The sequence below is a fragment of the Tenrec ecaudatus genome, chromosome 3, assembly GCF_050624435.1.
Source record: "Tenrec ecaudatus isolate mTenEca1 chromosome 3, mTenEca1.hap1, whole genome shotgun sequence".
Taxonomy (NCBI): domain Eukaryota; kingdom Metazoa; phylum Chordata; class Mammalia; order Afrosoricida; family Tenrecidae; genus Tenrec; species Tenrec ecaudatus.
Genome location: NC_134532.1, coordinates 186,303,138 through 186,330,943, shown reverse-complemented (window position 1 = coordinate 186,330,943; position 27,806 = coordinate 186,303,138). Strand labels below are relative to the sequence as shown.

General features: G+C 40.3%; 1 protein-coding gene across 2 annotated transcripts in view; it reads right to left on the bottom strand.

Moving 5' to 3' along the window:
- Nucleotides 1–27,806, bottom strand: part of ARAP2 (ArfGAP with RhoGAP domain, ankyrin repeat and PH domain 2) — a 270,205-nt gene that overhangs the window by 47,364 nt on the left and 195,035 nt on the right. For both annotated transcript variants that reach the window (XM_075544450.1, XM_075544452.1), the window contains exons 20-24: nucleotides 20,579–20,742; nucleotides 11,364–11,576; nucleotides 5,373–5,478; nucleotides 2,744–2,891; nucleotides 645–713 (exon numbers count right to left, since the gene is read on the bottom strand). In XM_075544450.1, the coding sequence (XP_075400565.1) occupies nucleotides 645–713; nucleotides 2,744–2,891; nucleotides 5,373–5,478; nucleotides 11,364–11,576; nucleotides 20,579–20,742 (700 nt within the window). The remainder of the gene's footprint in view (nucleotides 1–644; nucleotides 714–2,743; nucleotides 2,892–5,372; nucleotides 5,479–11,363; nucleotides 11,577–20,578; nucleotides 20,743–27,806) is intronic.

Below are 27,806 nucleotides of genomic sequence, written 5' to 3'. Positions count from 1 at the left end.
AGTGCAGAGCAACACAACACTAAATCCAGAATAACGTGACCGAGGAGAGCAAGACAAGATGCAGACAAGCTTATCTAAGACTGAAATTAGCATAGTGTAAAGACCACGTTAGAAGCATTCAAATGAACACCATTAGTGAATACAATTATATATAGGCAAAAGCATATACTATGTAACAATGAACATTTTCTATGCCACAATATAAAGAATCATTAAGACCCAAGGAATCTGAATTTTCAATTTAATCTAAAATTTATTTGGCTTTAGATGCTTCCTTTAAAACCCACTGCCATTTGAATAGTGGGATTATATATATATATATATATATATATATATATATATATATATATATATATATATATATATATATATATATATATTTGGTTTTTAAAGAAAAACATCAAAAGATGAAGATAATTTTTCTCTCCACATTTGGAAAATTGTATAATTTGCTTTAGCAGTTTGCATGTATGTGGTACGCTACAGAATTTCAGAAAACATTATCTAGTTTTTCTTTCGTTCTTCCCCATGACTTTTTACTTTGCGTCTAGAAGAACTGAAACATGAACATAGCGAATGTCTGTACTTCCACAGGACGGTAGTCATTTGTGTGCGTTCTTTTGAGATCCGACGGTCCTACTCACTTGTGTGTCTTTCCACGTGGTAATGAAGCTGTTCTCTCTGTCCATTTGCTTGACTTGGTCCTCTTTAACCTGTGTGAGACATAATTTAGAGATTCCAATGCAGTAGATCACAAGGGGCTTCAGTACTCATCCCCAGGTGACCCTTCGGAAATTCAAATACCAACCAGCTAACAATAGATGAGAATGGCCATGTTAATCTGCCTGGACCAACATATGAAAGGCTAGAGATTAAGCAAGATAGAGTCTTAATAAAGTTCACATCATTTTTCGCATCATAAGAATCCTGGATGCTGACTGATGTGGAAGTCTGATTGGTAAGGAGTCATAGGTGAAAAGGCAAATGACTGGTTTCATAAAGTTTATAGAGTTTTGATACAAAATTCGTTTCTTAAATGGAAACATTCATTAAGTGCATATTGTGCTTCCACTCATCTGTTAAAGTTGGGCTTAGCTGGGCTATGCAGACGACAATTGAGTTTCTATTAATAGGGGAGTACAATCAAATAAAGAGAGCAGGTAAAGCCACACATGATTCCATTTTCCTTCCTCCTGGCGTTTCGCAGCATCAGAGACATGGCTACCACAGAAGTCACTGTGTGAAAAGCAGGGCCACGCGAGACAGAGAAAAGAGCGAGCGGAGAGAGGGCCTCCAACACTGCTGGTGCTCGCTACTGTGCAACTGAACATGTGCAAGCTGCTCTCGCATTCACACCGTTTCTTTCCCTTTGCCAACAATTCTTGTGCTCTTGTAATAATAATATATGAAATCTTTGCAGAGTTAGCCTTTAAATCATAGTTTCCGAAATTTATTTAGCCCACTGCCCTCTTTTGAGACGCAAAAAAATTACTCAATGCCTCCCTTAGCAATTAAAAACTTTACCATAGCCCACAATCCAGGATAAAGTGAAGGAGCGAAAAGGCCCTCAGTGGGCTGGATCGACAAAGTGGCCGCAACAATGGACACAGGCATAAGAACAGATGGGAGGAGGGCGCAGGACTGGGCATGTCTCATTCTCTTGTGCACTGGGTCGCTATGGGTCGGAACTTACTGGATGGCACCTAACACCATCACCACCACTAATGCATTACCCACTTGGGGAAGCACTGCTTTGCATAAACCCACTTGATTTCATTTGGCATGTCCATAAATTAGAAAGACAAGTAGCTTTTTAGAACACCATTTAATGGAATGCTCAGAAAAGAGCAATGACAAAACCCAGGTGCTGAAGCTAGTGAGGCGATGGACCTGCACCATGGATCCCTTATCCTCCTGCCCCTCACACTCCAACTAAACCTGATTTTATGAGTCAACCCTGATTCACAGCGACCCAACAGGAGCAAGTAGAATGCCCCATAGGGTTTCCACGGGTAAGCTCCATGCAGAGCAGACTGCCACATTCCCCCCTGCCCTGCCCCCGCCCGGGAGAAGTTCATGTGTCTGCACTGGAAGCCCTTCAGTTGCGTGCCAAGTGCTTTAACCACCGCACCACTAGGCCTCTTCTCTTTGACTCGGACCCCCCCCCCCCATTTCAAAGGCTGTGCTCATTTCCTCCATTTCTACTTCCTTCTTTGAACCAATAAATCTTTCTTATCCTAGCAGTTCTCTGATAATATATGAAAACTTTAACTTCAAGAAAATAGAAAAGTCAAACAAGTAAAACAGGGATGTCATGGCAAAAGCTGGTTAATAATAGTACTTCAGAAGTTTCCTCTGTCTCAACCAATGAGAAATAACGAAGTAATTGTCGGTTGATGAGTTTAACATCCTGGTTTTTATTTAGCAATTTGTAACCTCACACTTAATAGACACATTTAATGCATACACATCCCTAGGAGAGAGTAAACAAAAGACAGAAACAAAAATACAAATGTTCTAAACACAGAACAATTCTGTCCAGAAGCCACCAGATGGTAAGAAAACTTAAAAGACTGAATTAAATTAATTGCTATAGCTTAGAAGGCTAGATATCTTTTAAATCAAGGAAACTATCACTGTGTCTTTTCTTTAAATACTCATAAAGACCAGAATAAAAACATCCTAAAATACATATATTTGTTTGTATCAAACTGTTTTAACAAGAGCAGGTACAGACATTTACCTCAAATATTTCAACGTAATTATTTATTAGGTCTTCAATAACATTCACTTCTTCACTAGTTTGTCCCTTAGTTTGAAATAAACAAGAAGAAAAGACCATCGCCAAATTATGAGCGTTCATGTGATTGATTTCTGAGCATTTCTGTACCCTGTTAGAAAAAAATACACAGCCAGTTATAACTTATTTCTATTTGAAAATTTCATAAAACTATAAAGCATTATCACTCAGTTATCATTTAGAAAAACACATATTGGAGGCCTCAGATAGAAAAGGTATAATGGTGATTAAAAACTAAAATGATAAAAATTGTCTGCATGGTTCTTTATTCCAAGTAGTTTCCAGACTAGTTAATCACACAAAGACTACGTTATGGAAGTGATCAGCACAAGTTACAAAGCAGTACTTGATTAATGATGTAGAGGATAGATTGGTCTCATTCAGCGAATTCCAGAAAATAGGACCACTTGTGGCTAAAATATAAAGGTGTGTTTGAAGAAGGATGAAAGCTGGCTGGAACTGAAGTGCAGATGAAAAGGATAAAATGGGACAGGGCCTGCGTAGGAAACAGGCAAGAAAAGCCCAGTAGGAACCACAAGGTAGTCGAGTTCCAAATTCCAGGGTCAGGGCTGGGCTCAGTTTTCAGCAATTCGTTATCAGCTGAGAACAAGTACTTGGCAGCGTGCGCTTGCTTGGTTACTCACAACAGAATACTCTCAAAAAGCAACCCTTGATTAAAACAAATCCACCACACCTTTTCTGCATCTACAGAAACATGGTTCTTTCAAATAATGAAGTTGTTTCTCTGAGACTTAAGATCGCTGGGCAGGAATCCCTGCAGGCGGAGCGAGACGTCTCTGTGTCTATGCCAGCAGGTCTTACAGTGAGCATGTAAAGCGGTCACAAGTTAAATGTAAAAACAAATTACAGGGGTTGTTCCAAGGGGGGAAAAACCAAAACCAACTCTCAGCTACCCAGTCAATTCTGCCACAGAGTGATCCATCAGGATAGGGCACAGCCGCCCTTGCGGGTTTCCATCATAGTAAATCCATACAGGAGGAGGAAGCTTGGCATCTCTCCTGTGGCGGGGCTGGCAGTTTTGAACACATAACCCACAGTGTGTAAATAAAAATGTACTACAGGTGAAGTGTGATACATATGAACATCTGTGTTAATTCCTATTGGTCACTCACTGAAATACAGCAGCTGCTTGCATGCCTGTTGAAGTACATTTGGAGAATTTTAAATACAAAGTAAAGGAGACCAAATTCCACCGAAGGATGAAAAGATAGCAAGACCACGAGAGGTCCATTAAAAAACAAACAAAAAAAACATAGATTCCGTACCTAGTACCCGACAAAGTGAAGAAACATGACAGCGCTATATATGATACTATAAAGTGTAAGATAGTGCCAAATTATGCAGCGGAGTTAGTGAAGCAAGCCTGATTAGATTTAGAAGATGGCCAAGCACTTCCTTACTCTGTACTTCCCAGTAACGGACTTCATAGCACTATTGCAGTATGCATCCACAATGCCTGCCTCTGCAGCCCCTAGCTGCAGCTAAACAGCACTATACGTGAACAGTTAATATTTAGTGGATTTAAATAATGTCAGTCATGGATCATTAGGAAATGAATTAAATGCGAAATCAACTTGAACTCATGTAACTTTCAACACTATTGACCATTCGTGTCCTGGAGACTTCTTCCTGACCATTCCTCTTTCAGCTCTGCTCATCTCTCTCTTATCCTTAGTCCCAGTAGCTATCTAAATGACAGTTCATTTTTTTTCTGAGTTCTCTTACTCCAGAGGTTGGCATTCCTTGTTTTACAGCCAATTCCTTCTCTTCTCCCTCTGCCTCCAAAGTTAAAAAAAAAACAAAAAACGGTTCTCTAGTCTGTCTGCCTCTATTTCCCTACTTCCCAGCAATAGGAGATAGCCTCCATATTTGATCAGTGACTCTTTCATCACTTAACGGGAGACAATGCAAACAACACTCTGGCCCACAAAGCCTTTCACAGTTTCCTGTGGGGCAATCTAGCATCCTAGCTCCCAAGTAACATCCTTCATCCATTTGGCGTTCTATTTTCTGGGTCCAACGTACATGTCCTTTGGGCTGCTAACTGCAAGATATGAAGTTCAAATTCACCAGAGGCTCCTTGGGAGAAAGACAGGGTTGCCTGGTCCCATACACATTTACAGTCTTGGAAACCCTGTAGAGGGTCATTGTGAATCAGAATGACATGGGGTTTGGTGCTTTTGTTTGTCCTTCCTTCCAAATTCAGGGTACTTCATGCCCTGGCACAGACAATGCGTCACTTTATATCTTTTTTTTTAATCCAATAATGGACTTCCATTAAGGTTGGGTGAAATATAAAGCAAAAATACACAAGTGAGAGTTTATAAAGTAGCTACCATCCAAAAGAAAAAAATGTGCCCAGAATGAGATTCTAGGAGCAAGAGTCAGCCCCTCTGCTCCCATCACCCCAACTCCCCTCTCAAATGAGATTTTGAATTCTTGTCTCTGCACTAGCTGCATTGAGGGCACTCTACTCGACTGTCTCTGATTCATTTAAGAAATTCCCCACTGCCCTAACTGAAGTGCCTACAAAGGTCAAGTATCCACCCACCTGTACAGGTGTTCAATTATAGCTGCCAGTGTTGCTCGGTTGACCATGGGAAGACTGTGTATAAATGCTCCATACTTTTTAATTCTTTCTTTATCATCTTGAGTATCTGGAAGGGAAAAATATCCAACAATTTAGGCCTACCGTGACAGACTTACAAATAATATACAGTATCAATATGTCTCTGAACACTATCTTATAACAATAGTCATCATTCTCTTGGTGAAAAATCAGAGTTGGCAGAAAACTCTTCACACACTAGTTTGTTAGTAAAGGACTATATGAAAGGACTTCACAAAGCACGTGGAAACATGGAATTAAAAGATCATGACATTTTCAGAAACAATTTGGGGCACAGAAAAGCACAAGGTACATAAAAATCCATGGCTCTATTGGTAGGTGCCTTGAGCCGGTTCCGACGCACAGAGACTCTATGGACAAAGAAGCAAGCACAACCCCAGTCCCACACTGTCCCCATAATTGTCCCCATGTGTGATCACTTTGTCGCAGTCAATGGGTCAGTCCATCTTACCAAGGGCCTCCACTCTTTGGCTGTCCCTCCACCTTACCAAGCCTGCTGTCCTCTCCAGGGACCGGTCTTTCCCGATTACATGCCCAAAATACATGAGATGAAGTCTTGCCATCTTTCCCTCTAAGGGGCATTCTGGCTGTACTTCCTCTAAGACAAATCTGTTTGTTATTCTGGTAGTTCATGCTGCCTTCAATAATCTTATAACAACATAGTTCAATTTTTCTTATTCAATGTCCAACTTTCACATGCATACGAAGTGATTGAAAATACCATGGTTTCAGTCAGGGGTGTCTGAGCCCTCAAAGTAACATCTTTGTTTTTCAAAACTTTTCAGAAGGTCAGTGGTCACTGTAGGTGTAATCTGCACATTGTTGTTAGGTGTCCTGCAGTCAGTTCCCAGTCACAGCGACCCTATGCACAGTGGAAGGAGCACTGCCTGGGCCTGTGACATCGTGCCAGGGGTCTTATGTTCAAGCTCATCCATGCAGCCACTGTGCGGACCAGTCTTGTCGAAGCTTTCCTCTTTTGGGCGGCATCACCATTTTGCCAAGCATGATGTCCTTCTCCAGACACTGGTCTCTCCTGACAACATCTCCAATTCACGTAAGGCGAAGTCTCCCCGTCCTTTCCTTTCAAGCGCATACTTGCTGTAGTTCTTTTATGACTGATTTGTTTGTTCTTTTGGGAGTCCATAGTGCTTTCAACATTCTTTATCAGCACCATCATTCAAACCCTTCCGTTCTTCTTGGGCCTTACTAATTCAACAAATATCTAACTTTCACAAGAATACAAGGCAAATGAAAATACAGCGGCTTGGGTTAGGTGTGCCTTAATCCTCAAAGTAACCGCCTTGCTTTCCAAGCCCTTAATGAAGTCCTAGTCAATTGTTTTGCCCAATGGAAGGCATCGTTTGATCTCTTGGCTGCTGATTCCACGGGCATTGATTGGGATCCAGCAAGAGGAAATCCTCGAGCGCTTCCATCCTTCATTTGTTTATCGCAATGTCACTTACTGGTTCAGTTGGGTGCTATTATGATTTTCTTAACATTGAGTTGCAATTCATACTGAAGGCTGAAATCCATGGCTGTAGGCCAGGTATTGTTATAATTTATATAGACAAAACACTTTCAAAACTGTTGAATTTCACTTAGCTGGAACACATTCAATTAATTTCTCAAATTTTGGATTACATGTTAGAAGTATTTTAACTGCTGCTAGGGAAAGGTTTCATTATTTGCATGTGGAAAAAAATGGCATTTCTGATTCTTCTTTTCTTATGAAATCATAAAACTCTTCTTAAGAGTTATGAACTATGTCAGATCTAGGACTGCCTGTATCTATGTGTCCAAGATCTATGTGCTGGGCTGTTATCAGTCTGACTGCATGAACTCTACGGAAAGATAAAGGGATAAATAGAGAAGCTGTGTGCAGGCCCTAGTGATTATGCTCCAGCCTTAAAAGAATGAACCATCTGACACTGTAGGACATAGAACTTGGTTAAAGAATCCGTCCCAGTTTTGTGAGGGCAACAGTTTGAAACCACCCGCTGCTCTGAGGGAGAAAGACGAGGCTTTTTACTCCCATAAGAATTTAGTCTCCTCTATTTCTTTGTACTTTCCCCTTGTCCCACTGTCATATTCAGCCTTCATTTGGGTTTCAGGAATTCCTCTTGGTTACATTGCCCTTGATCCAGCCCTGCTGGACGTCCTACACCCTCCCTGTCACTGATTTTGGAGGATGTACACTGGTCCAGATAGGAACTGGAAACACAGGGAATCCAGGACTGATGAACCCCTCCTGACCAGTGGTGAGAGTGGTGATACTGGGAGGATGGAGGGAAGGTGAGGGGAGAAAGGGGCAACCGATTGCAAGGATCTAAGTATAATCTCCTCCCTGGGAGATGGACAGCATAGAAGTGGGTGAAGGGACTTCGGATGGTGTAAGATATGACAAAATAACAATCATTTATAAATTATCAAGGGTTCATGGGGGAAGGGGGAGTGGGGAGAGAGGGGAAAAGTGAGGAGCTGATATCAAGGCTCAAGTAGAAAGCAAATGTTTTAAGAATGATGAGGGAAACAAATGTACAAAAGTGCTTGACACAATGGAAGTATGTATGGATTATGATAAGAGGTGTACAAGTCCCCAATAAAATGATTTAAAAACAATACAGAAACAAAAATTTAGTCTCAGACAGTCATAGAGGCAGTTGTGCCTGTTCTGTAGGGTCACTATGAGTCAGATTACTCAATGGCAGTGAGTTGAGAAGCTGATTGGTTCACAGAGAGATGGACAAGAAGTAGTTACTTCCACTCTCTGAATTCTCAGAAGTCAACTATCTGCAGGAACTGGAGACAGGATTCCCCTAAGGTGTCAGACTCTAGTGGATGGAGGGTGGTGGTGACCTGACCTAATCTATGAGTTCCCACGGAAAATAAAAGATCATACTTCAAATCAATATCTGTGGTTGCTCTAATTCAGTGGTTCTCAACCTTCCTAATGCTTCGACCCTTTCATCCAGTTCCTCATGCTATGGTGACCCCCAGCCAGAAAATTATTTTTGTTGCTACTTCATCACTGTCATTTTGCTACTGTTATGAATCGGATGACCCCTGTGAAAGGATTCTCTGACCCCCAAAGGGGTTGTAACCACAGGTTGAGAACCGCTGTGGACTACATTGATATATTTTCTCTCAATTTTCAAGTACACTTGGAAATACTACTTTTCATTTGGAAATAGGATTTAACAGGCGCCGCATAACCCTAGCTGTTTTATTCCCAGAACGCCAGCAGCACATTAATGATTCTTTAAAAGAACACGGGCACTTGTAAGGGGTACTAGGATCCCTGGTGATGTTAGAAATTCCCTGACACATTTTCAAGTACATTCCAATTCCAAACTGTAACCGCAATCTCTTTTGTAGCTTGCACATGAGATGTGTAAAAAGTAAGCAGGGTTGTATTGGATTAAAAGCACAGTCAATGATTTTCAATAAACAAGGAAGGACAGTGATATTGTATTACTAGGCTATCCTGAAAAGGAATTAAGAATTATTTAGCATCTCTAATGTCCAAGGCGTCCCTAGGTGGCACAAATGGTTAAGCATTGAACTCTTTAATGAAAGGCTGCCAATTCAAGGTAGCTCTGGTAGTATAGTGATTCCGCATTGGGCTATAATCCACAAGGTCAGTAGTTCACAAGCACCAGCAGCAAAATGGGAGAAAGATGGGGCTTTCCATTACTCCCATAAAGAGTTATAGTCTCTGGGGGGAATAAAAAGAGTAAATAGTCTCAAGGCTGCTCTTACATTAGCTAGGAGGTGACATCAACTCAATAGCAGTAAATACAGGCAGTTCAAAGACACCTCAGTTCAAAGACACCTGGCTTCGAAGTCACTTGCAAGGAAGGCCTGGCATCTGCTTCCAAAAGGGCACAGCTTTGTAAAACCTACGGAGCAGTTCTACTCTGCGAACATACGTGGCCTCCATGAGTCTGATAGGACTTGGTGGCAATTAACACTAACAAGAAGTAATCCAAACAAGTTCCCAATCCCAAGGGTAATTAATGCATCCAATATTAAAGCATGTTTTTAGGACCCAAGAGTCCCTACAATCTCAGTTACTATAACATATTTTTACCTATCTTTATCCTAAAAGAACAAAGCAGCACATTCAGTCACTTCTTTCTGATTGTGGTTGAGGGAATGAGACCAGCATGGACCTGAATATAAGCCCAGTGTGTGTATTAGAATGGGGGAACCACCGGTGGCAGCCCAGCTGGCATCTTAACTGCCTGCCCAGGAAGAGTCGGAGCAGGAGCTCTTGGCAGGGCAGCTGCAGTGCTCCATAAGCAAAGCACCCAGCAAAGGTGGCCTGGCTCAAGACTGGCCGCCAAATCATTGATCTCAATGCGTGTAACTCTTCCCAGTCCTGACAATAATCCAGCCTCCTGTTGCAAGCTCCAGCCAATTTAATGGTTCTTAGAAGACCAGTTTACCTATCAGATTAATATTGTTATGCTACAGCCAAGGAATTTTAGGCCCTGAGTCTATAGTACTCTAGAGAGTTCTTCTAAGAGGTCATCCAGAGTTCCAGTATATGCATGTCAGATCAAACATGAAACACTTCTGGCAGGTTGGGGTGAGCTAAAATTAATTTATATTATGGGAAGTGGAGGAGGAGGTTATTTGGTTCAGGATTCAAAGAACTGTCCAACTAAACTCTCAACGAATTCATATTTAGGTGAAATGTGAACACATTTCTTTCAGACACATGTCTGCAACTTGCCAAATATATTTTCGTGGAGAACAGACAAAAAATAAAACTTCTTTGTCAATAAATTTGAAAAATAATGTCAAAATAAAAGATAGAATTAAGTAAATAAATAATACAAGCTATATTTTAATAGCAATACAACCCTCTTCTTATTAACCCTAACTAGAGTTATTTCTGAGATTATTTTTAAGCTGTGGATAATTTGTGACATGATTTCCTTATTAATTCCTTGCAATGTTCTATTAATTAACTTTAAGCAGATATTTTATGTATAAAATGACAGTATTTTTCAACATAGGAATATCAAATTGTCTAATTTAAAGGTAATTTTACAAACTTTCCTGAAATGAATTAGATGTATAAGTTGAAAACTGAGTAATGAATCCTAGTATAACTGAATAATAAATTTTTTTAAATTAAGACATTATGATGAAACATTATATTTTCTGAGACCTGTATAAGCTCAGGAAATGTTAATGGCATATTAATTAAAAATAAAGAAGCTTTAGATACAAATTACTCACACGTGGGACAAAGATTATAAAACAGATGTAAAAATAAAAACAACTTTATGAGAAAGATGGGATTAATGGCAATATTCATATTTAAAAGTCTGTATTGCAATATTTCAATAAAAGGAGTTATTTTGTATTAATGGATATAAAAATGTATTTTACAGCAATAAGCTTGCCTCAAAGAGTGATAAACTACATTTCTAAGGTCATATCTTTAATTGGTTCTATTATATGACAGCAAAACTCCTCTACTTCATTAGGCTGTATCTGGGCTAAATAATGGCAGCAAAAATGAAAGCAGATGTTATCAATACTAAAGAAGCACAGTTACTCATAGAAGACAAGCAAAAGGGTCATGTAGAGAAATCTCACAAAACTAATTCTTTTATTAAACTCTTCATTTTATCTTTAATGCGCTATTAAAGGCATATGTGGATTTGGATACACTTCCAAATTTAAAACAAAGTAAGTACTAAGAAACTTACTAAAAATTAAGTATATAAAACACTATTGAATCATTATAATTACAGCATTCAAAGAACGTTAACATTTGCACATGTTATGCTCTAAGCAGTTATGCACACGGTTCCTTTCAGTTACATATTCAGATTATCAAAAAGAACGAAGAAAACCCTGGGTGGATTAGATGGAAAGGTACATTGCATGTGTTACCTAAAGCAGAGATCCAGTATGGATAGAGCTCCTTGGTGAGAAGGGCATCGTCAATGTCCAAGAGGAAGCTTTTCAACACGCCTGTCACATCCTCCAGCTGATGTTTTCCGGCCCTCAGTTTAATGCTTCTAGCATTCTTTTTGAAACTCTCCAAAAGTTCCTTTAGGTGCAAAGGGTCACCATCCTTTCGGTAGATATATTTGCATCCCAAACCTTTGTTTTCCGACAAAGAAGGAAAAAAAAATGCTGTTTAAAATCAAACTCCACTTTGCTATTTAAAAACAGAGAAGAAATCTTTGTGTGGGAATGACGAATAAATCATTATCCAAAAGAGGTGATGTAAGCATGCATGAAGAGTGTAGACAATATTGTGCTCTAACTTTAGTCATTCATAAACCTGACAAACCAATATTCCACCCTGGGCTGTTAGCAACCCCCTTATCATTTCATTCCACTACAGGACCTAGATCCTCCACCTCAAATGTCTATCTTCCCATCGTCCCGCAGAATACAGCCTTGTCTCGGACTTTACTGTCACAGAGAAGCTTCCCTGAGATGTCTCCCACCTCCCGCCTGCACATGCTTATAGCAATTCCTCCACATCCACACTTTACTCCAGCTGGAGTACTGAGTCACAGGTGCTATGGCGTCATCAAGCGGCCACTGCAAGTAGCAACAGCGATTGGTAGGAATAGGCGTGATGGTGAGGAAGGCACGAGGATTAAAACCCTCCGGTGGCCACGCTTGGGTCTCTTTGCTTTAAAATTGTGGCTGAGTTTCCTGCATGTATTATTCTGATGGTTTCACTTGCTTGTCTCCCTTCAAGACGCCCTCTTTCTGCAAAGATTTGCAGACTTGGAAACTCTATGGACACTGCTTTTCCGAAGGGCAATTACTTCTGTTACCCAATTCCAACTCGAGTGGAATCGGCTTCATCAGGAGCGACAGAGTGGCAAGCTATGTTTTTGAAGCTTTTCCTATAAGAACAGCCTGCTATATCTAAAACTAGCAATTGTTTTTGTTAAAATTCTTTCAATTTCATGGTTTTCATAACATAATGATCTCATCTCTCTCTTTCTCTTTCACCTTCCTCCTTTACTACTCTCCTGATTTTCTATCAGTCTGTTCATCTAGAATTAACAGTTTATTCAGGATCCATCCTTCATTTGTTTTCTCTTCCTTCATCTACAAAGTATTCTAGGAAGGTCCAGCCAACCTCCTTACCTTTAACTATCACACATAGGTTTGGGGCCAGATTTTCATATCCAGAATTACACCTGTGGTAGTCACATAATTTCATGTTAACTTAGTAAATAAGGAGTTGAGACAGCCTCTCTTCCTCTCTGGAAGCTGGACACACACACTCTCTGCTATACCTTTCTGTTGACAGGCCACATAGAGCCATGCTGATGGTAGCCAGAGCCCTGGAGATGTGTCCACCATCACTGGATCCACAAGACTTGCCACCCACAGGCCTCGACAATATTGCATGTGTTGCATGGAGTCGGAAGAGGAATTTATAGACTGGTATCAGACATATGGGCTACTATTAGACTTATGAACTTGATCTAGACTGGGCTGGGATGTTTTATTGATTCATAATTACGTCTTTATATAAAGTTCTCCTTTACATACATGAGACAACACCAACCCACTATATATATATGTATGTATGTAAATGCACATACACCACTAAAAAACTTATACACATACATTTGAAAATAATAAAATGTCACTCCATCATTTCACACCTAACCCAACACCCAACATTTTCTTCCTCTTGTTCTTCTTACTATGTGATATTGTCTCTGCAGCAGCTCACAAGCCAGACCTCCAGATAAAGGAAGCACTATGTCATGTAAGCTCTTCATCAGGCTCCCTCATAATTCTTCTCCTCTTTCTATCCACGTGCTACTGTTTCGTGCACTCCATCCCTCACTAGGTTTTGTCACATGTCCTGCCCCATTTCTGTGCCTCTACAATTAGGACAGTGCAATTGAAGACACGGGTCTGCTGGTGTTACCGCCGTGCTTAGAAATGTGGATACTATAATCCCAACAGCATAGAAAGAAAAAATATTTGAGGGCTGTTAAAATAAATATAAGATTTGTGGTGGAAAGGTCTCACACCTCTGACTCTCGTGCACACCCTCTTTGCACACGAAGCATGGGTTGCATTTAAGTACACACAGTTCTTTTGCACAATACTTTCTCATGAACGTACCTCAGTGTATCGAATTTCCTCTCCCTGAAGCCCTTTCTCCCTGCTGTGAGCTACCTCCAATTTTCTCTTTTAAGCTCCAGGTTCTAAGCCTCACCCATGAAGTCTTCCGTGATTACCGCTAGCCGATGAAATAGGTACTTTACCAGCTACACCTTCAGCAGCCCCTGAATCTCGCCACCACAGCGCTCTGTGCAATGAGATATGCTGTCTGTCCTTCACTCATACATCTATAAACCTCTGGAAAGCAAGAATTATGTCTTGCTCTCTTTAGACAACTAGCGTATAATGCAAGGCTGTGAGAAACTCAATAGGTATTCAACAACCGCTGCATGCAAAAGACAACTCCACAAAAGACAACTCTGACTAAGTTTATAAGAGAATATGCTCCCAGTTGAGTAAATTTGCAATAGCTGATGCTCAAATACATATACACAACATGAATTTGTGCAGTGTTTTCTTATACTCACTAAAATATTTCTAACTAAAAATTGTTAGAAGATGCCATCAAGTGGATGTCAGTTCCTAGCAACTCCTAAGAACAAATTGTTGTAATCCATAAAAAAAACAAAAACAGAACTTACACCTAAAAATTATATTGTGAACCCAATATGGGACTAAGTGCAAACACTGACATTATAAGCACATCTGAACTGAAGCTCAAGGTGAAGTCACAATAACTTATCGACTGTTGTTGTTCTGAGCTAATTTTATTATGGCTTGGATATATATGCTAGATATACCTATACAAGTACATATAACATATTGCTATATATATTAGCAATATAACATATTGCTAATTAAACCAGTTCAAGTGTACAATTCAGTACATTAAACACATTTATCATATTGTACAATGATACCAATACCTAGATTTTTTTAAGTTCAAAAATATATTTTTAGTCTTATACTTAAAATAGTCTTGATTTGAATTCCTCTTCAGCCCTGATTTTTTTCTGGATTCAAAGCAAACCTAGAGCAAATAATGGATGGTTCATTGGGGTCAGTCAGGTTTTCTAGCAGGCTGTCTGGTCTCCCTGGCCAGCAGGCTGGATGCCCTTCAGGCCTTAGCTTATGCCCATTCTGCTGCTTGCTCCTACACCAGAGGACTCAGACAGTATTTGTCCTTTTGTGGCTGACTAATTTCACTCCGCATAATATCTTCGAGACCTTTCCACACCTTGAGGTGTTTCATAGTTTCATCGTTTTTTTTAGGGATGCATAGCATCCCATTGTGCATATATACCACATTTTTTTTATCCAGTGTTCTACTGATAGGAATTTAGGCAGTTTCCAGCTTCTTGCTAGTATGAACTGGGCTGCAATAAACATGGTGGAGCAAATGTCTGTTCCTGGTCTGTTTCTTTTTTTTTTTTTTTGAGTGTATGCCCAATAATGATATTGCGGGGTCATGATATTTCAACTGTCATTTTGGGAATGACCATACGGACGTCCACGGTGATTGTAGGTTTTTACAACCCCACAGAAGCAGATATGAGTTTTAATCTCACTACAGTTGATGTTCTCAATGTTTTTAAACTGGGCTTCAGTTACGGATATTAGATGGTATCTCCTGGTTGTTCTGACTTGCATTTCGTGATGGCTAGGGAACAGGAGCATGTCCTCATGTGTTTATTGCCATCCGAGTGTCATCCTTTGTGAATCGCCTACTAAGGTCCTTTACTGACCTTCTCAGAGGGTTATTTTTTTCTTGTTGTAGATTTGTAATATATGTAGATTGTAGTTACTAGTGCTTTGTCCATTATGTAATTACTAAATATCTTTTCCCCATATATGGGCTCTCCTTTTATTCTTTTAATGAAGTGTTTTGATGCTGTGTTGGACAGGGTTCTCTAGAGAGACAAGACCAGATTGCTAGTAATTATATATAAATATATTTATAAAGATAGATATATAATACAAGAAATGAACCGTTAAATTATATACAGATAGATAATACAAGAAGTTAACTGTTAAATTAGAAAGCAGTGAGACACTAGCAGTCCTTTAAGGCTTGAGAGCTGCCAGTTGCCAGTCCCCTTCAGTAGAGAGAGCTGGGCTATATATCTCCAGGCAGCAAACAGCAAGGCAGGTCCCCAACTGTCACCAACTGTCGGTCCCCAGCTCCAGAGATGAACATTCCAATCGTGTGGGCTTAAAGGGACCTCAACTTACAGCGACACAGTCCACAGGGAGTGTACCCCTTTAAATTGAGGCACAGTGCAAGCAAGGCGAGGCTCACCGAGCCATTTATCCCTCCGCCTTTCAATTAATCCTATTTGTGTTTATGGGCCAGGCTGGCACCATAAACTATCGCAGATGAACACAGGCATTTTGTTTTTAATAGGCTCTCCTCATCAATTTCGTCTTCCGCAGAGTGTGTTTCTTTTGTTATCTATAATAACCAGTTTATTCCCTGCACCAGGGCACTTAGATTTGTCGCAATTTTCTCCTTGATGATCCGGATAGCTTTGGGCTTACATGTAGCGCTTTGATCCACGTTGAGTTTGGTTTTGTGCCTGGGGTGAGATAGAGATCTTGTTTCATTCTTCTGCAGGTGGACATCCAGTTTCCCCAGCAGCATTTATTGAAGAGAGCATCTGCTTCCCATTGAATGCTTATGGAGCCTTTGTCAACAAACCAGTTGTCTGTATGCAGATGTTTTTATTTCTGGGTTGTCCATCCTCCTGATCCATTTGGTCCATGGAGCTATAATTATACCAGTAACAGGCTGTTTTGACAACTGTGGCCGTATTGCTGGTTTTGAGGTCAGGCGGTACAAGACAACCTACTTTTGTTCTTCCTTTTAAGGAAATTTTTGTCTGTCCCGGGCTTCTTCCCTATCCATTTTTTTACTTTTCCATTTCTTTAAAAAGTGATGCAAGAATTTGTATTGGGGTTGCATTGAATTTGTCAAATGGTTTTAGGTAGACTTGACATTTTCACAAGAATGAGACTTCTCATCCATGAACATGGATTATATGTGTAGATTCGTTTTGGGTCTTTGGGGAATGTTCTGTAGTTTCCTTTGTACAGGTATATTGTTATTGTTATCCGTAAGTCAGATATTAGCCCATATGTCCACTATCAATCTATAAAGTCCTCTTCAGACTCATGAAACGCATGCAATGGCGTCAAATGCAGGAAGATCACAGGCCATTGGGTGTGAAGGCTTGTGGAACCAGTGACATTGTAAGCATCTCAGTGATGGCAGGAGTCTGTCTCTACATAGTTCCTCCATTTCAGGGCACTGGCTGCATCAGGGTAGGTCCATGTGGCTTCTCCTCAGGGATATCTCTCATGGAGTTAGTCAAGAGAGAGCCTCCAAGGGAGGAAGCAGAGAGTATGTGTGTCTTCTGCCTCCAAGGAGGAATACAAGAGTTCCCAGAATCCTCAGGAGAAGGCCATGCCCAGACCGAGACCTCATTGGTTATATAATGATTGACAAACTATACTCCACCCCTTCACTCTTAATCCTCAAATTGACACCAAATTATGTAACTACCACAGACCACCCCTTGGCACAATACACCTACCTATCACAGTATCAAAACGTAATATTGTATGACTGAATGAGATTCCATTATAAGTTACGGACCCTTGAGTTATTTTTAGATTTTGGCTACTGTGAATAATGCAGCAATGGTATTGGTGTGCAAATCTCTTTGAGCCACTGACTTTTAGGTATACAACTGGGAGTTATAGTGTTGGGTCAAATTGTGGAGCTAGAGAAAAATATTGAAAGTATTATGGTTCTCTATTAGGACTAACCAATCTGACTTGGAATATGTAAGGCCCGAGTGCTCCTTAGAGGCAAGGATGGGGAAAGTTCATAGTACATACTCTGGACTTGCTATTCAGAGAGAACAGTCCCTGGAGAAAGACATCCTGCTTGCTAGCATGGAGAGGTAGCACAAAAGAGGAAGGTCATCAATGAGGTGGACTGTCATGGTGGCTAGAACAATGGCCTCAAGCACAGAATAATTGTGAGGATGGTGCAGCACCTGGAAGTGTTTCCTTCTTTAGTGCATAGAGTTACTATGGGTTGGAACTAACTCAATAACAACCAATAACAACCACCAAGTTCTTATCCACAGGGTTAAAACAATTTACATTTCACGTTCATGAGGGTTCAAATTTATCCATATTATCTCTAACACTTGTTCATTTTTCTGATAACCGCTAAACTAGTGGGTAACATAGTGGTTATTCACTGGGCTGAGATTCCCAAGGTCTGCAGTTTGAAACCACCAGCTGTACATTAAAGAAAGGTGGGGCTTTTGATTCCAGTAATCACTTGCAGTCTCTATACCCACAGGGGCAGTTCTGTTCTATCTCACAGGGTCGTTATGAGTAACATCAACTTGATGGCAGTGAGTTTTGTTTGATTCGAGTGGATATGAAGTAGTATTTCATTAAGGTTTTGGATTTTTATTATTTTGATGTTGTTAAGAATGTACATAGTAGAAAGTAAACCCATTCAATAATTTCTACATGTTAATTTCAGTGAAATTGATGATTTTCTGTGAGTGGAGCCACATTCACATCCTCCATTGCTGAATTGTTGCTTCATCAAAAAAAACAAAGCAGACACTCACTTCTCCCCCAGATTCCTACCTAATCTTTCAAGTTGCTAGTCTCAATTTGATCTTCTAAATATAGTTCTTAAAAGTACACAAGGCCCAATTATGAGCATAAAATATGCACCTAAAATGAAAATGTACATAGCTGATGTAAATAAAAATTTTTAAGTTTATAAAGATCAGTAATGCAGATAGTTTATACTAGTCAAGCTACACTATTTTTTGGTTTTCAGATAAAGTCAAGGGATACTTTTAGTTTAAGTTAAAAGGATTATCTCAAAGTAATAGTTTCCCTAGTAATAATTGGTCACAGTAATAGTAAATCCCTATGTCCCAAGGCTCCAGAAATTGTAGAGTTCAGGAGAAGTTAATATTCTGTTCCACACTTTCCCCCCTTTGAACGGGATTCATATATAGAATCTGCCAACCTAACAGCGGAGACTTAGTCACTGTACTGAGCTCATATCAGTTCACATAAAATCTTCTCTTTTGTGCATGCAGGTAACAAGGGGACTTTATGCTAAGTTCTGCTCATAAAAACGTTTTAAAAATCAACACTAAAATAAAACATAAACCTATCATTGGCGTCATTACTAAATATGCAAGTTAATTTGCCTTGTGTTAGTGATGCAAGGAGTTGTAATGGATGGATTTAGCGGAAAACAATCTAATGCTGCTTAACCCTATTACATTCCCCACCCCAAGGAATTTTCTGACTTCCCTAGAGTAATATTAATTTGACTACATTAAAGCTAATCAAGTTATTTTGTCAGTTTAAGGAAGACGCTATGACACTATGAAACCATTAGGTGAATATCCCCATTTACAAACACAACATATGCACAATTCACAGACACCTGCAAAACACAAGAGCTCCAAGATTAGGTGACTATCTCACCAAAGCCACTGCCATCAGCTCAGTACTGACTGACAGTGACCATCTCGTGGGTTTTCCAAGAGTATAAGTGTTTATGAGACGAAGAAGCCCATCTTTCTCCATGGAGCTGCTGGTGGCTATGAACCACCGACCATGTGGTGCCCAGCTCAATACGCAACCACTACAAGATGAAAATGATACCCTTTTCCCACTCCTATTCCAAATGAACAGTTGATCACAGCTGATCTGAAAAACTTAAACTATCCCAGAAAGGCACTTCATATAGCAATCTGCATAATATGGTCACCTACACATTTAGAAACAGACACAAAGTAGCATAGCAAGCACAATGAAACGGAACAGTAATCATAGTTATGCCAGGATTGCACCCGAAACACTTAGAATATGTTTCCCAGAATTGAAAGTACCACTATACACTAAATATAAATTTATTTTCTGCAAATTATTTCCTTCCGAACAACTGTTGATCTCCGAGGCTGTTTTATTTATTTATTAACACTTCAGTGTGTGAGTTTCCCCTACTTGCACGTACGATCGTGACTTTGTCTGGAACGTCCGCCCTCCCGCTGCATCTCTCCTGACGGACGCCTGCACACAGCGAGCTCTCAACCAGTGAGGAATGAACCAACGGCACGGCGCTTTCCCGCATGAGTTACACCTGCTTTGAAAATTCAAAGCCCCCAAAGGAGCCTCTAATACTATGAAAGTAAAGAAATACTAAGACACCCGTCAAAATAGCAGATTAAATAGCTCACCTTTCTACGGTTATAATCTAAATAAATGGCATTTTTCTACAGAGTTGAAGGTGTACATCACTGCAATATTAAAAAATGCTCTTAGGAAATTTCCACCCTTTGCAATATTAATATGTAACAGAGAGAATGTAGATGATTCATAATAAATTCAAAATATACACTGGGATTAAGAGTCTTTACGAGCTATAGCTACAATATTTCCATCGAATAATAAGTTAAAATGAAAGTGAAATGCAGGGATAGATCGGAGTTTAGTTTTTGTTACATATTATTGATAAAACTGTTGTAAATGAACTGAAAATATTAAAATTAAGCATACTACAATTTTGTCATCAATATCATGCTGAAAGAATGCAGAAAAATAGCAATTTATACAATTATCTTATAACTTACTCTTCTAACAATACTCTGAGCACAGTGAGCTGGGCACATTTTTCCTAGGTCTATAATCCTGAAAAATAGTCTTTAGTCTACCATTTTAAACATTTATTTTGTAATATATATTCCTCCAATATGACACATAGAAATGTGACACATGAAAGAGAAGGAACTCGTACTTATAACTGTAAAATGATGCATTATCTAGTTTGACTGACTTTCCTTGGGAATCGGAATGGCAATTTGATCAGCAGTGCCATTTTTATTGTCACACGTATACGCACAAATATAAAGGACTTTAATTCGGTCCAATAGAGTAGCTCCAGTTTAAAAACTGCAAGAATGCTGCTTCTGGGGGGAGTGAAAGTCTGTGCTACTTACCATACTGTGTAACAAATGCTACGCAGCTGTTCACGATAATGGGGACGTCGTCTCTGCTGAGCTGCTGATCCTGTAGTGCATTACCATCTGTACCTGCTGCTTTCTCAATTGCAGTATGCCAGACTGTGAAATCCAACTTGGTATGCCCATGGATGTATAAAGTTCTGTAAAGTTTAAAAAGCATTCCAAATTATGTATTTAAAAAAAATCCTTCCTTTTAGACAGATGACACTTAAATAAATAAACTTGGCCTTGCCTCACCTATCAGCAGGAAACCCCTCCTTTACTCGCCCTCAACCATGAGCTTCCACGCAATCTCGTCTTGTGCTTGGAAGTCAGTTGTTTCCAAAGAGTAGAAAAATACATGAGCTCCCTGCTTTCCATTCCCCATTCTCTGTGATTCCGCTCTGAATAACTAAACAGAAACTATTCTGACAACCATCAACTGTGACTTCTCATGGATATTTCTGGCCGCCACTTTCCAGATTTTAAAACCACCAACGATTTTCTTAAAAAGAAGAAAAGATAGCATCCATTTTGGCTTCACTCGGACTATTGTTCCTGACTTTTCCTCCTACCTGTCTGGCCTCTGAGTCTATTTCCCAAGCTTACTTCTGTAACAGAGTTACAATCAGAGTACCTTCAAGGTCTTTCCAAGGACACTTCATTCAGACCTGCGATTATATCTCTCCTGTGTATGTTGCTAACTCCTAAATCTCTAACTCTACTTCTCACAGAGTTTCATGTGACTGAAAAACCAGTGACATCTGTGTGTGCATGCAATAAAACAATTGTCTATATTTCTGTGCCGTGGTTCTTGAGAACTGTATCATGTTTTATAAAAATATCTGTGTAGTTAGTTAGCAACAACAAAAGCCATGTTTCATAAGCCAGCCCACATGTATCTGTGTACCTACAAGACCAAAAGAACTCACTGCCGTGGAATCGATGCTGCTCATTGCGCCCCCTGTGGGTTTCGTGGAGCTGCTGGCAGTTTTGAACAGCCAACCATGGGAACTGTAGCCGAACGTGTAACCCCTCCACCATCATGGCTCCTCTCCAAGACTAAAGCTCTACAGCCAAATTTGTAAACTTTGTAACGTACTCTTGAGAGCTGTCACTATTTCTCAATGACAAAGATGCTTTCCATTTCAGTTTCAGGAGCTAGAAGTACACGCACTTGTTTTTAATTCTGGAGGTGTTTCTATAGTTAATGATTTTCTCAAAAGTTCTAGAATCTTATCTATAACCTTATCTTAATTAGCATTTGTGAGCAAATATCAGGAAGTTTTTGAGAGTGTAATTAAAGGTAAAAGAAGATAAATGTTTAAAAGGTTTCTGTTTAGTTACTTATACAGTTGTAAGTGAAAATGTTGATTTGAATGCAGAAAAAATTCATAATTGTGTTAATCCCATATAACCTCAAAATATTACATGCAAGCAGTTTCCAACTATACATATGATCACATTTTATTCTATGAGTATATGTTCTCTGACGATTAAAAGCGATAATCAGCATTACTATGGATTCTGTAGGGACGCCTTGTGGCAAGGAGGTAACACTTGGGCTGCAAACCATTTGCAAGGTGAACAGTTCAAAACCACCTCCTGCTCTGTGGGAGAAAGATGAGATATTCCATTCCCTAAGAAGTACAGTATCAGATGCCCACAGGAGCAGCTCTATCCTGTCCTGCAGGATAACTACATGTCAGAATCAACTCTACAGCAGTGAGGTTTTGAAGGATTTCATATGGTATCATAAAAGAAGAGATTCATGGGGAGTGGCAGGTGACATCCTGGATTGCCACTCTAGGTGACAGCAACCCTAGTTGACACTCACAGTTTCCAAATTCAAAGTTTAGCTTTGCCATTTGTATCCTGTGTGAGCTGAGACAGACAACTTTCATTGTCTGTAAAATGAGGATTAACTAATACCTACCTACCAAAACTCCACTGCTGTTAAGTGGATTCTAATCTTGGGTTCTAACTTACATGGTCTTACAGGACAGGGTCAAAATGCCCTGTAGCAGGGCCTCTCAATCTGTGGGTCTTGACCCCTTTGGGGGTCAAATGACCCTTTCACAGGAGTTGCTCAATTCATAACAGTAGCAAAATTACAGTGATGAAGTAGCAATAAAAATAATTTTATTGTTGGGGAGTCACCACCACATGAGGAACTGTATTAAAGGGTCATGGCATTAGGAAGGTTGAGAACCACTTCCCGAGACTGTGAATCTATAGAGAAGCAGACAACCTCATCTTTTTTCCCAGAGTGGATGACGAGTTTGAACTGCTGACATTTGAGTTAACAACTGAGTGCTTAACCACTGTGCCACCAGGGTTCCGTGCACTGACCTCAGCACACAGTGAATGTAATGATAGGTAAAACACATCAACAATAACGAGCAGGGTTTAGTTTGGGATATCATTTTAAGAAGCAACAGCATCCGAAACTTTTTTTTTCTTTTACCACACTAATCTTCTCTTGGCAAATCTTCAATTATGCCACCACTAATTCAGATCCTTCATTTTATATTAGTTTCTTTTCCCAGTCACTGCCTCATATATTTAGTCCAAAATTCTGCTGATATCAGCTCCTTGATGTCTGGACTTAATTGCCAATGTAAGCCAACATTGCGTCATCTCAAGTCTTCTGATATTGAGAAGTTAGAGTCAATTAATATGGCCCTTCCAGCCATAATTCCTTACGGGAAACATTATAGTTCTGGACTTTATATACCTGTGGCCAAAGTTCCATTTTGAATGCATTCTATACTAAAAACAGGAATAGGATGGGGTTAAGATGAGAAAGACGGGGCTTTCTACTCCCGTAGAGTTAGAATCTTGGAAACACACAGACTGATTCACCCTGTCCTAAAGAGTTGTTATGAGCAGGCACTGACTCAATGGCAGTGGGTTTCACTGTTTAGTAGAGGGTGAGAATTAGGCCACACACATCGTTTCCTTGATGACATCACTAGGATTCCACCTTAGAACCAGGCATGAAAGAGGCCACACACACTGTTTTCCTGGGATATATAATGGTGCCACTACACAATCCCACCCATGCATCACCTCGCCTGGAAAGCCAGACCCCCGTTACCTTCACTGAGCTTTGGTAGAAGCAGGAAGACTTGCTGTGGCTTTGGGACATTTTTGGATTCACCCGACCTTCGGATTTGGGACTGAACAGCACCCACCACCATGTGAGGCATTGCCTCACAGTTTATTGAGTTTCGGTGGGATGTGGCAGCAACACACAAACACCAGGGTCATGAAGGGATATGCTCAATTGCGGGGAGAGGGGTGGGGGGTAAATGGAGCAAAGCAGGAGTTTGGAAGAGTGGGGCATCTGTGACATCTTCAATCTCGACTCCTTGGAATTAGTCTGGTATTAATTCGTACATAAGAAAGTATTATCTCAGCTTGGTTAGGTCATAATTTACCTAACAGAAGCTCTTTCCGAGTTTCCATTAATTCCTGTAATCCCTGTTCCTCACTGCTGCCAAAATGAGTTTCTAAAATCCAAAACTAACTGTAAAACTTCTTAATCCATACCATTCGATAGTACCTGAGCTTTCAAGACTTAAAGATCTTTGTAACCTTGACTTTGTTTTACCCTCCAACTTCCTTGGGCATTCCTCTATACCCAAAGCCCTTGCACGGGTAGAAACAGGTAGGCAGGGAAGAGAATCTGTCTTTAAAAAACATGCTTCCTGTTCTGTGGCTACTCCAATGACTACCGCAGAGGTGTTCTCCAAGTGACCTTCCCCGTCACCCTTTATTCCTGATACGCGTCCTGAGTTTACTGTGCATTTGCTTTCCCTTCTAAATCTTCTAACAGTCATCTCATCCTTCATTACATTGCTCATTTAATTATCTTTAGAGATGTTTTAGCTACCAGGTCCCACACTTGAGGTATGCACGCAGAAAAAGTCTTCAGTATCTTTGCCTGCCCGGTAGACCTGCGAGCGCAGTGCATGGGCTTCCAGCCACAATGCAGTAGTTCAAAACCACGAGCCACTTGATGGAAAACACATGAGGTTGTCAGCTCCCAGAAAGATGAATAGCTTCTGAAATCTAGAGAGTTTTGCTCTGTTCTATAGGGATAGAACTTGATGGTAGTCAGTAATTGGCTACTCGCCTAAAATTCTGGCTGTAGCCAATAGTTTACCATTGGAATCTCCCCAGAAGCTCTGCCAAAGCAAGGCCTTGTGAACTTCTTCCCTAAAGATGCTCAACAACTCAAATTCATTACCATTAAGTCAATTCCAACTCATAGCCACCCTGTCGGACAAGGCAGAACTGCCCGTGCCGGCTTCCAAGACTATAAATCTTCAAGGGAACAGAAAGCCTCATCTTGCTCTGGTAGAGCCCTGGGTGTTTTAAAACTGCTAACCTTGCAGTTAAAGCCCAAACACATAAGCTATCAGTATGTCACCATGCCACCAGGGCTCCTCCATAAAGGTGACAGTCAAGACTATATTAGTGAATAGTTCTCCTGGGCAACACATGCAGTCACCATGAGTCAGAATCAACTTGGCCGCAATGGATGTATGTTTCTGTTGGTTTGCTTCTTTTTAGTTACCAGAATAGTGTTTGGAATTTAGTTTTAAAATCCTATCAATTGTCAAGGAGGCCTGAGTGGGGAGTAGGTGCAGTGGTTAGGCCTTCATATATTAATCGAAAGGCCCACAGTTCAAACCGACCTAGCCACTGCATGGAAGAAAAGACCTGAAGATCTCCCATAAAGGTTTGTTAGGTGCTGTGCCAACCCAAACCAGGCTCATGGCCATCAAGCTGATGATGCTAATCATCTTAGAGAGTCTTAGAGATCATGGTGTGGGTTTCCTAGACTACAGGGTCCCCTTTGGAGGGCATTGTTTGCTAAATAGAAATAAGATTCAACTACGACTTGATCTGAAGAGAAGGTGTGTTTTGTTCGCTGGTCATCTTGCTGACTGTTACCTGTATAGAACGTAAGGAGTGGTAAGTCTACAGCTGAGAGGGGAAAGCTGCAGCTGGGTGACCTGGAAACAAAGCCTGGCTGATTAACATTAGGAGAAGGCCAATGTCTACTGGACAGATCTTGTCAGAGGCCCCAAGTCATATGTGCAAAAATAAGGTAGTGTCCAGGGGTAGAAAATAGATGATTATATTTGGGGACCACTAAAAAGGTGAGAGGTTATAAGTTAATTTGAATTTACTATTGACACACAACTCCCAGTAAACAGCTTTTCCCAGTACGGGTCTGGGAAGAAAGTAGGGGAAGATACTGACAATATTCATGTGTAAATAACTGTAAATATAATTCCCTGCAATAACATCCTGCTGCTTATAAAATGAGCCCTCTGAAAAGCAAGAGGTGTAACCTCATCATCAAGACCCAAGAGTGTGGCACGTCCTCTGGACTTAGCATCTGGCTCTACCCTTGCCTAACGTTAGATTTGACACTAAACAGCATCCACAACCACGTAAGGCATTTCCTTAAACTTTCGCGAGTTCCTGGGGGGCTCTGCAGCAATTAGAAGAACCGAGAAATGTGAAGGAATATATTCAAGGGAGGGCAGTGGGGGAAATGGAATGGAACAGCATCGCAGAAGGGTTGGATATCATCAATCCAAAACTCCTTGGGACTAGTCTATTAATTCTTCTAAAAGAGATTGATTATCAACGCACTTGATTCTAAGGGGTATTGTGGCTGTAATTCTTCCAAGGGGGATCTGTTTGTACTTCTGGCAAGGCACAGACTTTCAGTACTCTTTGCCAATACCATAACAACACCAGAATTCTTTGGTTTTCATTATTTAATGTTCAACTTTTACATGTATATGGATTGATTAAAAATACCATGGCTTTGGTCGGAGACACCTTATTTCTCAAAATGATGTCCTCGTTCTTTAACATTTGGAAGAAGTCTTGTGCAGTAGATTTTCCCAATGCAATATATGACTTGATTTCTTGACTGCTGCTCTTTCATGACTATTAATTGTGGATCCAAGCAAGAGTAAATCCTGCAGAATGCCAGGTCAATCTTTTATTTATCAAGGTGTTATTTATATAGTTCAGTTGTGACGATTTGGGGTTTCTTTACATTGAGTTGTAATCCACACTGAAGGCTGATACAGTCTTTGATCTTTCTCAGCAAGTTTCAATTCCTCCTCGCTAAATCTTTCTCAGCAAGTTTCAATTCCTCCTCGCTTTTAGCAAGCAAGCTTGTATCATCATCTGCACATTTCAAGTTGTTAGGATGTCTCCCTCCAAGCCAGATGCCAATCTCTTCACAGAGCCCAACTGCTCGGGTTACGTCCTCAGCATAAAGATGGAAGAAAAGGACAAAACCTAAGCAACCAAACTCATAGCCACCAAATGAACTGTGAGTCACGGACCCTAGAGGAAGAGTAGAATTGTCTACTGGGTTTCCAATGGTTTAAATTTTTATAGGAGCAGAAAGATCATCTTTCTTCTGCAGAGCAGCTGGTGGGTTAGTACAGAGACCTCCTGCTTAATAGGTCAAAGTATGGCTAACTCACTACGCTACCATAGCTCCTTATAGAGGGAATGCATATGGTGAAAGAACAGGACCCTAATGCACACCTCCCCTTACTTTAAAGAATGAAATATTGCCTTGTCCTGTGTGAACAGACAGCCTCTCAATCCACATAGAGGGTGCTACACCAGCACAACGTCATATTCTGTCATTCCCATTCTACTTGATGGGATTCATAGTTTGTTATGACCCTCAAAGTCAAGATCCATTTGATATTAGCAATGATCTCCTGGTTGGGACATAATCTTCTAAATCTGGCTTGAATGTCTGTCAATGTGCTACAACATCTGAATGATCCTTCAGCAAAATTTTACTCCTTTGTGACAGTAATGTTATTGTTCTATATTTTCTGTATTCTTTTGGGTCACCTTTTTTTGGGGGGGAATGGGTTCAAATATGGATCTCTTCAATTCAGTAGGCCAGGTAGCTGTCTTCTGAATTTCCTGGCATGAAGACTGCAGCGTTAGAAACCTTAGGGCAGTGGTTCTCAATCTTCCTGCTGCCATGACCCTTTCATCCAGTTCCTCACGTTGTGGTGACCCACTCAACCACAAAATTATTTTTGTTGCTACTTCATCACTGTCATTTTGCTATTGTTATAAATTGTGGGACCCCTGTGAAAGGGTCGTTCAACACCCAAAGGGGATGCAGCCCACAGGTGGAGAAATGCTGGCTTAT